Here is a 14,729-nt window from a genome sequence, read left to right as displayed (position 1 = left end):
TATGGTGTTATTCCGTGCCCCACTCAACAGAGATGGCATCTACCAGGATTTTTCCAAATATAATGTGATTGTTAATCTGAGTTCATCCTATTTCCATTAGAAATAACACTGCTTATTTTGCAGCTGGTGGTTGGGAAATAAAAATTTCCACATTACAATCACATAGTGTCTTTATTGGAATAAAATGTTGCCAATACGACTTAATTTTTATGCTATCAAAGTATTTCAATTACTAGCTACAAGACGCGCATATATTTATTTTTTGGTTAAGCACTAAACCTTTTATACCCAATTACCTTTGATGTCAAATTTCTGTGCTAATTGCCAAAATTTGATTGAAAATTTCTTTGAAGTTGAATAATTGAAAAAGAAAATGTCTAGCTTTAAAGTATCTGATAAGCACTCGTTTCTATGCAGTATACGTAAGATTTACTACATATGAACAACATAATGAAAAACTATGTAAAAAATTTAATTTAAATTTTCCATTTTTAAACAATGTTACCTAAATAAGTAATAAAAACACTATATTTTAAAAAATTACTGCAAATTTTGAACTCTCAGCTTTTCAAAATAAGTAAGTAAACCTACAAGCCTTTTTTTCACACGTTTTTGATCATCAACGGTGCAACCCAAAAGAGCAGACTCAAATTTTTTATCCATTGCACCTTCCACCATTACTGAGGAACATGCGTTGACATATGAAATACATCTGAAAAAAATTAGAATGTGGCATATTAAGTCATAAATTAATGTCTACAAACTATATGTTGCAAATGTACTGGAGTTCATTTCACCTACCTATAGTTTGACAAATTTAATAAATATTGTAGTTCTAAAAACAGCTGTTGAACACCTTCAGATGAGTTTTTGCTTGTCTATTTTTCAAATTTTGCTTTGTTAAAAAAGATAACGCAATTGACGACCGAATTATGAACCCTGGTAAAATGAATCTTACTCATTTTGATTATTCGGAAGATATCAGGAAAATTCTTCAGTGAACATGCAACATGCAAAATTTTAACTCACCTAGCTTTAACGGCCTCATGATCCTGTTTAAGTTCCATAACCAGATTATCTATCAAATGATTTACTTGAAACAGGGCTTCTTCTTGCATTAAATCTCGTTGTGTAAAAACACGAACATCAACAGTCATGCACCTATTCATGATTCTATCAGCGTAACGTAACACATCATCGGCATCATCTGAAAGAAATGTCAAGACCATATGCACAGAGCTTTTATGATTTACTCTTACTTTCATTAAGTTGATTCATTAAATCTGCATTTTTAACAGAATCCAAAGTAGCAAGTAGATGATCTCTATCTTCTTCTAATTGACTGGCTTCCTTTCTCAACTTTTCTACATGACTTTCTAGTAAATCCAGCAAACCTAATATTCTTTCTTTTGGAGTTTTTGGATCATGTGTTAAATTTTCATCAATTTTTGGAAGTGTTTGCAGTACAATAGAAGTTGAAAGCCCTAAAAGTAATTAACAAAATTTCCATTTTGGCTAACAATAGAAAAAATTACAGCCAACATTTTTTTCAGATTTCAAATCTTTTGTGGATCTGATTAACAACTAACCAACAGTTGAACAGTTAAAGAAGTTATTAATTCAGAAGAAAGTTTTAAAAAGCACATTCCAGTGAGATAGGGTCAAAATTATTCTCAATAAGGTATTTTTCTGGTGAAAAAGGGGCATTATTACTTTATACTCAAATTAATAACAGTTTCTGAAATTTTCAAAGAAACACGGGCTACTGTAATACTATTTATATTTCTTTTGGGTTCTTTCTGCACATCAGTTGTTGCAGCAAAGTTCGATGTATCAACAACCGACAAAGGAAGAATCCAGAAGAATTCAAAATAGGATCATTTTCTGAACCTTTTAAAACAAAGTGGTCCAGATAAGGGTTTAACAATGTTTTGTTTTTACTAAAACAACGTCAAGCAATATTTTTTCATTAGAAAGAAAATCTGAGTACACAATATTATTTTTACTTTAAACAACTCAATGTGCAAAACACAATATAAAATTTGAGCAATTAATGTTTTTAAACCAAACTATACCTGAAGCGGTCGGTAGGCTTTGATCTACGTCCATAATTGTGGCTTCTTCGACCAATTTAAAAGCCGATTGCGTGGAATCCAGTTTTACTTATTAAATGTAATTTATGGTACAAAACAAGCTCATACAATTTGGAATAAATCTAGAGCTTCTAGAAATTGTTGGAGGGAATGTGGTTATACTGCTTTCCTTCTTCTTTGTTGTTTTGGGATAATTTCTGTTAAGTTCTCAACCCATTAGAATATAGTAAACACTAGATCTATCAATGAAAACGAAATCTAGACTGCCAAAAATTAAGGTTGTAGTTTTCTGTGATCACAGTAAAGCTATGGTCTAATAGGAAAAGGGTTATAAAACATAACATTGAATTTACAAAATAAAATTATTTGAGCCAATTGTGCAAAACGCCGAGGGCAATAGTAACATTGTTGTGTAATAGAAACTGGTACTTGCCGCCTTTCGCAAAGCAATATAAGTAACGATTTCGGTAGACAAAGGGATTGACCAACTATGCTCTTCTGTCCTGGGTTATTCATTATATTTGGCCACCCAGCTTACAGGGTTAATTTTGAAAGATAGAAAAAAAAGTGTAAATACACATATTGTTCAAAAATGGTCAAGTCTGCCCTGACAGCAACCCTATTATTTGTGTTTGCAATTGTTTTAACAGTGTACTACTTTTGACAAGTAATCAAAACTAAAGATCTGCAGCGTAAGTTAAATAACTTAAGATATTTCAAATTGCTTATACTGAAAAATAAAAACGCAAAATAATAAAAATATATTATTTAAACAATAAAAATATCAATAATTATACTTTTTACAAGGCTTGTGGATTCCTCTTGCGTCGGTTTTGGCTGAGTCGAAATCGCTGACGTTTCGCCAATCCTGTTGGCTTCATCAGAGCTTGACACAGTTTCAGTCAGGCTCTGAAGAAGCTAACAGGATGATTGGCGAAACGTCAGCAATTTCGACTCAGCCAAAACCGACGCTGGAGGAATCCAGAAGCTTTGTAAAAAGTATTACAGTAGCCTGTGGAAGTTTCTTTGAAAAATTTTCAGTAATTAATGCTAAACATGTTCCAAATAAGCTCCACTATTGTCTTATTAATACACGAAGTGATAAAATCAGGGTTTTCTCTGCTTACATCATATAAAACGATATTAAGTTTTATCACTTTTAAACTTTCAGGTCTATTATCATAAATTTTATTTTTTAAGTATCCCCACAAAAAAAAGGATTCAGGTCTGGGCTGTTGGCAGGCCATTTCATAATTGCTTGCCTACCTATACAAAGTCTATATTTATTATTTAGATAATTGGTTGAACATTACGTGGAGGTAACCATTTTTAAACAATATGGCTGTTGTCCAGAAATTAATTAATTATTTTTAAACTGAAATATCTGAAAAACGGCTAAATGAAATGGCAATTAACTATGTTTTTAAAATTAGGAAAAAAAAAGATGTACGATTTAAGCTAATATATATATAGGACATTGCGATCGTCGTTTGTTTTTTCTGACATTTGCATAAGATAATAGAACAAAACTCTTGAAACTTTTGTATTTACACTTTTTTTTGTCTTTCAAAATTACCCCTGTAGGTGGGTGTCAAAATATAATGAATCACCCTGTACAAATAACGCTTCAAACTTCTTTTAAGTGGGGTACGTGACGTCACGGTAACAGTCGATCCAATGTTGTGATATAGTTTGCAACTGTAAATTTTGGTATAAGGGTAATTTAAAAAAGCATGTGACAGGTCTAAAATCAAACGCCTTGTGTTAATATTCTTATATTAATTTTTTTTACAATAAAATAAAATTATATAAAATATGTGTAATATATTATGTATTGCGGTAGACATATCAAGGATTGGTTAAATAAAAAGATGTCCATTTGTTACTTTGATTTTAAAAGTAAGTATTTTCAACATCAGTCAGTTAGTTCATGCATTTGCCATTAAAACTCTATTGCAAATTCCATTTTTTTTTTAAATTTACTCCAATAGTATTCTGCAACACAATTTTTAGTAAATTTAGTTAGCACATATTGAGACACTGGGGAAATATGTGCTTTCAATGTTGAAATGGTTGATTCACGGTTGGTGGTGCAAGTTCACTCCAATCTGGTATAGGTAGCTTTGTTAGTACTTATTATTTTTAAGTCATTAACTTAAAACATCTTCAATCTTCGCATACCTTTTGATGTCAGAACAAAAAACAAGACAGCACACAAGCACAGAATAAATTCAACCATTACAACCTTTAATTTAAAAATGTTTCCCATGTTACTTCTCCGAAACAGTCATTCTAATAGTCAACCTGATTTAGTTTTCATCATGTTTCAAATACCTCCTAACAGCGGTTATCATAAATGGAAAGGATTTTTTTAAAGGATGATACGAATTGTTTTTGAGGTAAACTGTTTCATAGAGGTAACAACAAATGCCTATAGAAAACAAATCAAGTACTAAACTAACACCAAACATTATAATACGGAAAATTTAACAACAATTCTATAGGGACATTATGCCATTAACTATAAATATGTGACAAACAAACCTATTAGCAACAACTTTTTAAATTTTCTATAACAACACAGTTAAAAACATTCAATTGTTACAATAGTTTGATACTGTTTGTCATTTGGAAATTTAGGAAAATTTACCAACAATCAAAATTAAATTCCAAAATTGTACTACTCCACTAGCCTACAACATTAATACATTCAAATTAAAGAAATGATGGCGCAAAGAAGCAACATTTCTCACTGCATAAAAAAATGTGCTAAATAACTAGTGAGATAAAAAACCAAGATCAGTATCATAAACGCCAGAGCTATTGGAATTACATGATTCCAATTATTCTCAGATCATTCGGATATTTAATAATTTTTTACTACTGCAGCCATTGTTTTAAATAATATTCCTGCATATTCAGCAACGGGGTGCATTAATATTTTAATATTTTTCCAATTTAGTTTCAATGATTCCATACCATAATTTAAACATACTTCATACCAAACTTAAAATTAAATATTCATAAGTATCCACAGATTAGAAAAATAACTTGTTATATATAATTAATTCAAAACTTTCCCGGCTGTTGCAGAGACAATGTTGCTTTTGCTCCGATTCTATCGAAATTCAACTCTAGTTAAAATGAAGCAAAATAAAATTGAAATGATCAACGAAACGCCTTCAATAAAGACGAAAATTAATTAAGAATCGCTTGTCCCTGAAAACACAATAAATTTCTAAAAATCGCTAGATCTCTATAATAAGACAATTTCTTGGTTATTGATACACCATCTTCATTTTTTTTACAGTATCCATTTACAGTCTACCATTGCTTAAGTTTCAACATCCGATTCGCCACTTCCAATGTGTAATTTTTTAGCAATGTAAATGTCAGACCTTCAGTCAAAGAATACTTCGCAGAACTGATACAGGCATAACAAACACTGGTACCTTGTACCGAAAGGCCGGCTATGGTATAAGGATAACTATAAATATTTGGCGGTACATTTATGCACCATGCAAGATCAATTTTCATATGGAGTAAAATAATCAAAAAATATTTCATAAAGGCACTGTTATCTCTTATTTTCGGGTTTGGCAACCAAAATTCCAGAAGATCTTTTTAAATTTGGCAATTTTTGACATACCTATCAATTGGTTTAGCTTATGTTATTACAGATGTCAATAAATAATATTTTAAATTAACATTGAAAATTACAAAATTATTGACAATCAAAGTATAAACACAAGAAAAGATCAACTTTTCTAAGACCACCCTCCTGTTAGCTTATGGAACAGTTCCTCATTTAAAGTTTGACTCGCATCTTTTGAACGGGTTGACAAGAAAATATAACCTCCTATAAATTCATGTACGACCTTACAATCCGCCGATAAGCAACTAAACACAATGTTTTCTTCTTCAAATTGTACCATCATGTGCTTTATTTCCCAATTAACATTCCATGCTTTCATGGTATTGAATCTCCAAGTCTTTTGATGAACCCCGGTATTAATATCCATTTTCATTATTCTGTTGTAAGCAACGCCTAGTAATTCTTCTTTTTTACAATCCATAAATTTGACCACAAACAGAGTGATGCCGTATTCGGGAAGAAGTTGCCACGCCTTAATGTAATTCATTTTAGCATCGACTAGTGATAGGTCTTTTACATTGGTGTGAGCTTCCAAAATTCTTTGAGTTAACTGAAATAAGACAACCAATCAATTACATTTTTGAAATTGCTGAGCATTAATTATTAAAATTAAAAGATAAATAAATGAAACGCTGATTAACTATAATTAAATACCATAAATCAGTAATAACTACAATATTTGGTTAAAAAAAAATAAATAAAAAAATTGCACATTTTTAATTTTTGTATACAGTGTGTACAGTAAAAATGGTTAAAGTTTCTGTTGGAAACAACAAAGGCAAAATAGTTAAAGTTGCATCAAATAGTTGCTGGGCCAATGAAAACAAAACTTTAAATGTTCTAGTTATTGCTAAGTTATTCATTAGGCAGGTGCAGGTGGTGATTGTGGTGCGGATAGTCTTCAATTTTATTATATTGAATTGTGTAACCAACAAGTTGGTTATAGCACTAATTGTCTTCTACACTTTACCAAAATAACATGTGATAACTCACCTTCCCTTTTGACTTCTTTAAATATTTTGGGGCAATGTAGTCCTCAACCTGAATATCCAAACTGTTAGGATTTAGAACCGGTTCTTCTGCCCTTCGTTGCAGATTTAAGAAATCAAGAATAGTTTGCTTTTCATTCTCATAAGAACTGTCCGCCAACGATCTGCCTTTAGCTGCCAACCGACAACAGGCCATCCATCTGGAATACTGTGTTTCCTAAAAAAAAATTATGTTATCATTTTTGGCTTAGCATCGCTAAAAGCTACTTACATCATCGCATCGTATATACATTTCCGTCATACCTTCTGCACTCGGCACCTCTAACTTTATAACATATTTATTTTGACTAATATTAACATCTGGGGTAACTTCACAACCTTTTAAGTTGATATTCGTGACACAGCTAGCATTATGAACCATATCTTCCCTCGTTTTGTACATATAAAGGTGCAAGTCTCTGCATGTAAACCAATACTTTTTGTAGGCCTTTAATGTAAACCTTTTTGGCCTGTTAAAAAGAACCACCATAAATAATGTCAAAAAACCTTTTTAGCTAGATGATCCCAATAAACAAAAACCTACCTCAAAAATCTCAGTTGATCCTTCAGTTCCGGCACAGATGTGATATCATTTGAATGCGTGCTTATATTGCTACCTTCCAAAGTTGTTTGCAAATTATTCAAAGCCGCATCAATATCGTCTTCGATAGGTGAAGGGGATTTTCCATTAGTGTTGAACGATTGTTGCGGTTGTGTCGCTTGGAGGTTGATTTGCAACTGAAAATTAAATTTATTTGCATATATTTTAAAGTACAGCTAAGAGTAAATTGTAGATGGTGTTGAAGTGAAAAAACATTTTTATTTACAGGAACACGGAAATGTGGTTCATCTGACTCTTTATTATGAATTAAGCAACGACTCACATCAACTATTCAAAATTCCTACAAGGGAACAATTGGACTACAGCGCCACATGCAAATTACATTTTGTCATGCCTTTCAAATGCTTTTTCAATAAATAAAATATCTCTTTTGGATGCCAAGATATAGGGGTGGAGAATTGAACAACAAAATTTGGAGTTGAAGACAGTGCTGCTAAATGATTTTTTGCAGCGTTATATATTAGTATATAATTATTATAGTTATCTATAATAAAATAGATGTTGGTTTCGCCTATATCTGAAATGACTATCATTATTTACGAGCAAATTTGCAAAACTTCCTTTTGTTAAGCCTCCAAATCGTTTAATAGGTCACTAACCGTAACCAGCCCATATTGAATAATATTTTAGGTATCAATGTGTGGGAATTTATTCAGAGCCCATGTTGATCCCACCTAAACGCTTTTAATTAATCAACGTGTTTACGTTTTATTTAGTTACATCATTTTGTTGTTTGCTTTGAATTAAAATTCCGAAAAACTTCTTTCAATAATTTCAATGCCATTGGAATGCCACTATTATTTTGAAATGTTTCTTTTTCTTCAGAATAAACTTTTTTGTTTCGATGAGTTTCGTATTTTATTTTTTATTGGCAAAAAATAATTTCTTTTACTTTTTTTCTGGAAAATCGTTCCTTCTTAACGGCAATGAATATAAATTGTTTTTTATGGTTAAAAGTTCGTGCTATTCACAAAAATATATTAATCACGCAGCACCGAGGTGTAAAACTGTAACCAGGACCGATAATATTTGAGAAGGTCCTTAGTAGTATCAATCATATTACATTTTTACTAAATCTTTTCGGGCCCATATCTCCCGATGAAAAGTCGTAAGAAAAAAAAACGTATCACGCCATATTTTAGATTTTTTGTTTTCTACATAAATTACGCAAAACAAAACTTTAATTTGAAATGGTGATCAAGAAATTATAATAACTAGCTTGGTTTTCAGAGCAAAGTGCTACAAATTACAAAAGATATATAAGCATTAAATCTCGTGCCCAAACTTACCTGCAGAGCCGCAAACATAAGCATTTCTTCCTCCGTACATTCAATTTCCTCATTCAAAAGTTGCCACTTGGCCTGCTCATATATTTGATTTATTCGAATGGCATCATATTTAGGGTTAAGGTCGTAAAACACATAAAATTTGAACCTCAAACAAAGTGTGTCGTGTTCCCGGATTCCTTGTTCCATTATGGAAAGTGATGAATCCAACCACCTATAAAATGCAAAAAAATACCTCAAATTAAAACAAAATCTAAAGTTGTAATAAAAATAATTCTGAAAATTTTAGTTGATCGCAGTGAACACAGATACTTTCTACATCGACGATTTGGTCACATCACACTGATGCGAAAAACACGTGGAATATAGTGATCTGCTAGGAGAAATTGGACACGGAGCAGATAAAAAACAGCTGACAGCTATTTCTTTTTGGTTATAGTGTATTTTCTACTCTCTCACTTGAAAACTCACGCTGTACATTTACTGAGTGATATGTGATCAGAACTGACATAGATATATCTTATTGACATTCCATTTGCAAAATTGCTCAAATATTGTTGCGTTGTTTTACAGAGGGGATAAGAAGTTGGTACTTCGCAATGTTGATATAATGATTGTTATAAATGGTTTGTTTTCGAATATAAATCGAAATAAAAAATAAAATTCTACAATATACAAGTTTACAATGTGTTTTTGATGGGCATTTTTCATCAACGGTGGGTAACGCAATGTTTTAGCAGATGTTTCAACAAAATTTCACTTCCTAGTTTTTTTTAACCTTTTATTCAAGAATAACTGGTTTGACGCTTCTGAACAATCCGTTCATATGACGTCATAAGTAATTTTTTGATGTCTACTCAAGTGTATGCAGCTAAGATCGCCAGAGGCCGCCTACGATGCGACTATATAATCTATGCAAAAACTGTTATAAACCTCCTAAAAATAAGGTTCCAAATTGGCGTTATCCAAAAATGGTGCTTTATATTGTTTCTCATCGCTATACTTACGCAATATTCATTCTCGCCTTTTCTAAAAGTGATTTTGGTTTTATTAAATGTTTCCTCGCCTCGGGGCTTGGTGCGGGTGGGCTTTGGGCTAAACTGCTGTCGAATGAGCCATTAAGCTGTTCCGTACTTAAACTGCTTGTTAAATTTGGAGAGTATGTCGCTGTGCCATTTAAATCTGCGCCGAAACCATTTCGCTTCCACGAATTCGTCTAGTATCAAAATTAACAATAAAATAATCAACGAACTTTGGACGAAAAAAAAAATAGGTATACCTACATTTCCAACTGGACTGTTGACTGGTGTGGATGACGGGGGTATCCGTGAAGGAGTTACCGGAGCGCACAAAAAAGGAGAATTGTTCTCTAGACTTCCTGTACTGCCAACTGGACTACTGTTAGCTAAAACATTATTTAATTTTGCTTACTTTACTATTAAACATAGAATAACATACGCGTTTGTGCACCATAAAGAAAATAAATTGTAACAATAATTTGTGTAATTAAATTAGCAAAAGTCCCAAAGTTTCCCATTCCAAGAACTCTGAAAAACATTGATGATTTTTTTGTAGGTGACGTGTGATGAAATATAAAACAGTTTGCGAGAGAGGGTGCTCATGTAGGTTTAAGATTACTTATCTAAGTGTGACAATTATTATGAACTTTCTTGCATAAAATATTTTTGAAATTTTCATAAAAAGCCTAGTAAAATTAGTAAAAGACATACATGGGGTTCTATTAAAAAAGGCACACAACTGATCACGCCACCAGATCACAAAAAAGCAGCTTTGGGCCACCAACCATCAAAAATAGGATTCACTCTACAGCAAGTTTAACTAGAGAAATATATTGAACTTTTGTTAGCAAACGTTGAGAAAACAAAATTAGTGACTTAAATGCCAAAAAACTAACAATTTACCATCCAAGTTTTACCGCCACAACTATTTTGTAATCTATCCTATTGTAAATGTAAAAAAAAATCATTTAATTCTCTATAAAAAGCATTTTAACAAGAATAATAATTATAATAAATGTCTTTATATATATATATATATATATATATATATATATATATATATATATATATATATATATATATATATATATATATATATATATATATATATATATATATATATATATATATATTAAATTGCATACAAATCTCAAACAAGAATTTTGCAGTGAGTTTTTTCCCTCTGGAGCATAGCAGGCCAGTAAACTGTGATACAATAATTAGTATGCAAAATTTTAATTTTATATTTATATCTAGCACATCTTTATGTATATATTAAAAGTTCCAGTTCATAAAAACACTTTTTCAGAATATCAGCTACATGCCTTAAAAACTGTAGATCATAATAAATGCTTAACCTTAAATTTTCACCCACTTTAAAGTTATTTACAAAACGCTGGGGACTTTTAGTATATTGCTAATAAAGGTTAAAAATGTTCTCCTCGCAGTTGTCTAGTCCTGTGCGAAATCTGAAAAGCGCATATTGAGAGAGCGCAGACAAAATTTGATTTAACAAGAAATTTTCTTTATTTTATTGTTCGAGATTATACGGTGCTTAATGGATACCTAAAAATAACTATTACACATAATTCCGTCAGTGGACGATCTATTCTTAAACGAATACTTATTTAATGGCATTGCATGCTGAACGAAATTACATTAAACTCGCGAACATTGTTTTGCCATTATACTTGCCTATAAAAGTGTTTGTATCGGGAGCTACGTGTCCGTTTCTGGAGGTTCCGTTCTGGTCGTATTTTTTCTTTGGCATATCTTTGTAATTGTATTTAAGATGATTGGACTCGAGGGGTTTGCAAAAGGACAATTCTTCCGGATGTCTGATACCTAATTCTTTGCAAACGTGGGCCACCGCCGAAAATGTTTTGATTGAAAAGTCGACTCTCATGTCTAAATACCTGAAAAACATACGAAGACATGGTGTACAACGTTCCATGTCCATATAAACGTATCTATTAAAATTCTGTTCTAAGTTTTGCTAATTTTAGCATGGCGTGAGAAAACTGAAATGATTCATATTTGTTATATGACAATATAAAAATTTGTAAATCTATGTAAATACATGACTCAATGTTTGAAAAAAATTACCAAAGTCTTGTCAAAGTTTACGTTTCGATACTATTATCAAATTTTGAAAGTGATCTTTGGACAATATATTACATAAAAAAATGTTTTTTAATGATTAAAAGACGTGTAGCGAATTTGATTGAAAAATTAGAGTAATTAATATTGTGATCAGCAAACATTTTTCTCTTAAAACACTCTGTACCTATCTCGAACACCAAGCACATTAAAAGATGCATGTTTATAAAAAATGATTTCCCATCAACTAAATGTCGACACTATTAGTTGAATAATTGGTAAGTTTCTTATATAAGTTCTACGTCCAATTTTCTTTCCATTAAGCAATTTCCATTGTCAGAAATAGGGAAATGAATAGGTCTATAGTTCAGTCGATGTAAACAATAAAACCCGTGCAACGGAGGCATTCAACCAATAAATTATATGTCCTGAATTTACGAATGGAACTTTTTAAATAAAATAATTTGAGGTAAGTATATTAATATAATAGGCATTTTGAAAGAACAATGAGTGAAATTTGGGACAAACTTAGTAGTCATTACAGATAGTTTCCCGTCAATAATGACTATAATGACCGCAAAAGAAATAAATTCTGTCGCCAAAAATTGTATCTTATTAACGCACAAATGTTTTCAAATTGTTCGTTCTGGAATCATGCCCCGCCATCATAATTTCTTAATTTTAAATGCATTAACAATAATTTAAAAACACATTTGTATTAATTTCGAAGATTTAACCAAATCCATTTAAAATTTAATACCAATCTAATAGTTACATAATTATAACATTCCGATAAATTCGTCCCCTAATAATAAGCTGGAGTACATTTAAGATATCCGATTTTTCACAACAACTAAAAACCGCAGATTTTTTTACCAAAAATTGCTGCACAAATCAAATGTCAAAAAAGGCAAATTAAAATTAAATTCTGATCTGTATGTAAGTTCGGAATACTTTACAAACTAACAAAAAGTTCTTTGCTATGTTGATTTTATTTAAATATTATATAAACTACTACTACTTGTAATAGTAAGGTGATCATTTTACTACTGAATGATGTTACGCTCACTTACCTCAGATCAGGCAATTGCACCCGAAGATTTTTGTGCATGGGTGTGAAGTATAACAAAGCATCTGCATGAACCCCACATTGATCTAAAGTGGACCTCGTCCTTGTAAGCCAAATATTTTGTTCGGGCCACCATAGTGCGTGATCAGACCAGTCCATAGATATTTCTGAAATCAAGAAAACATTTTACTTTACTGTTAAGCCATTAAAGCTTTCGACACTCAAAAAATTCAATACTCATGCTGATTCGCACTCAAGTATCCTTAAAGAACTTGAAAGGTATCTACAGTTTGATGATTCTACAGCGTACCTTCCAGCTTTTGTGACCAAAGACTACTTTTTCATGGAATAAAAGAAACATTTTTATATAAAGGGTGATTTTCAAAATTTTTAGATACCCTTTCTGATTCGACTAACTTATCGGAAAGGTGGAGGAAACGTAAAATCTGTAGAGTAGTCAGTTTTTTTTCAAAATTTGTGTATATAAACCACACTTGCGTTTTTTTTTAAATAAGAACACTCTGTATATCTTTTAATCTTTTGGTTTTTTATTACTTTTCTTATGAACTTTACAAAAAAATGTAATACATAAGAGACATTTTAACTACAAAGTATAAAATGGGCCATGGAAAATGGGTATTTGTTTCTATAATATACTCTAGTTGTCAAACACACACAAGTTTATCTTGCAAGCAACTAAGTTTTTGTAATAACCTATGTGATTTATGCAATTGTATCTAAAACACACTGTACAATAGGAGAAAATTGCATTCATTATTTCACAATTTTTTAAATTTATGTAACATTACTTGTCAAACTGACGTTCATATTTTAAAACAAAAACAATGTTTCGCAGTCCTTTTAATATATTTCAATATATTAATTCAATTTCATATACGTTAATGCCTTATGATTTTTATATAACTGATAGGTCTAACGCATTTTTCAAATTTACTAAAAAGTTATCTGCTGGAAGCCAATGACTTCTTTCTAAAAGGAAATATAATAGAGAGAGATATTAAATAACCAAAGTCTATTTTTGCTTTTGCACCGTATTCTCCGCTCTCCTCTCCTTATACACATGTTATTTCCTCTTCAGCTTGTTTTTCATTCACCTATTCATAATTGTACATTAATTACAATAATTAAATAATTAATCGTAAAAGTTTGGGCATTCATATTACTTATATAAAACATACTGCAAAAAAGAATATGATCAAAATGATTTATTCACGTGTTAAAAGCCATAATTCATGGGGTTTATGTAAATCAAATCAAATCACTGTGGATGAGATGGCAATCAAAATATAAAAGATGATCCTTGGCAGTAATTTTAATTTAATATCATACATTAAAACCCAGCTTTAATACCTTTATGAAAACCTGTATAGTATTGACCTATTTTAAAAATAATTTCCATCCTCATATCCAAAAGTGAAACTCTTTGCATGAAACTGATGTGGATCGAATAAGCACATCGATTTTTTTATAGTTATCTAATACACATTTTACTAACAATTCTGGTTAGACAGGTTAAAAATAATTACCTTTTATTGAGTAATTATGGCACATTCGTAAAAACCGATTTAAAAAAAAACATTCTAGTGGGCTTTGACTATCTATCAACAGTTATTATAATAATTCCAGTACTGAGTACATTAGACGCTTTAATGAAAACCCGTTTTTTACTTACTATTTTAAAATATCCTAAATGCTTAATATCAACACCGATATTGGCACAAAGCACATAAAAGAAATATATTTAATCCCGGGTGCAACATGTCGGCTGGGAACGCAGTAAAAGTTTTTAAGTGCCGCCGCACTAGAGGAAATCCGGCGGTTACTTTTTTGGGCGTA

General features: G+C 31.2%; 2 protein-coding genes across 2 annotated transcripts in view; both read right to left on the bottom strand.

Moving 5' to 3' along the window:
• Window positions 1-152: 152 nt before the first annotated feature.
• Window positions 153-2,260, bottom strand: LOC132708092 (BAG family molecular chaperone regulator 2). The gene is made up of 4 exons (XM_060680208.1): window positions 2,076-2,260; window positions 1,260-1,484; window positions 1,030-1,207; window positions 153-712 (listed from the first exon to the last, which is right to left on the bottom strand). Exons 1-4 carry the CDS (start codon window positions 2,107-2,109, stop codon window positions 541-543), a joined length of 609 nt encoding a protein of 202 aa, XP_060536191.1. The 5' UTR covers window positions 2,110-2,260; the 3' UTR covers window positions 153-540.
• A 2,765-nt stretch (window positions 2,261-5,025) lies between these two features.
• The window catches only part of LOC132708087 (unc-112-related protein-like), a 33,634-nt gene continuing 23,930 nt past the window's right edge, over window positions 5,026-14,729 (bottom strand). The window contains exons 2-10 of the mRNA XM_060680196.1: window positions 12,877-13,039; window positions 11,399-11,619; window positions 9,968-10,089; window positions 9,692-9,900; window positions 8,688-8,898; window positions 7,321-7,514; window positions 7,009-7,246; window positions 6,742-6,954; window positions 5,026-6,298 (exon numbers count right to left, since the gene is read on the bottom strand). Of these exons, the coding sequence (XP_060536179.1) occupies window positions 5,861-6,298; window positions 6,742-6,954; window positions 7,009-7,246; window positions 7,321-7,514; window positions 8,688-8,898; window positions 9,692-9,900; window positions 9,968-10,089; window positions 11,399-11,619; window positions 12,877-13,039 (2,009 nt within the window). The 3' untranslated portion in view covers window positions 5,026-5,860. The remainder of the gene's footprint in view (window positions 6,299-6,741; window positions 6,955-7,008; window positions 7,247-7,320; window positions 7,515-8,687; window positions 8,899-9,691; window positions 9,901-9,967; window positions 10,090-11,398; window positions 11,620-12,876; window positions 13,040-14,729) is intronic.

This window comes from Cylas formicarius, unplaced genomic scaffold, assembly GCF_029955315.1.
Source record: "Cylas formicarius isolate icCylForm1 unplaced genomic scaffold, icCylForm1.1 PGA_scaffold_10__41_contigs__length_53128322, whole genome shotgun sequence".
Taxonomy (NCBI): Eukaryota; Metazoa; Arthropoda; class Insecta; order Coleoptera; family Brentidae; genus Cylas; species Cylas formicarius.
Note: the sequence above shows the minus strand (reverse complement) of the source record. Positions and strands in the feature narration are given on the sequence as shown.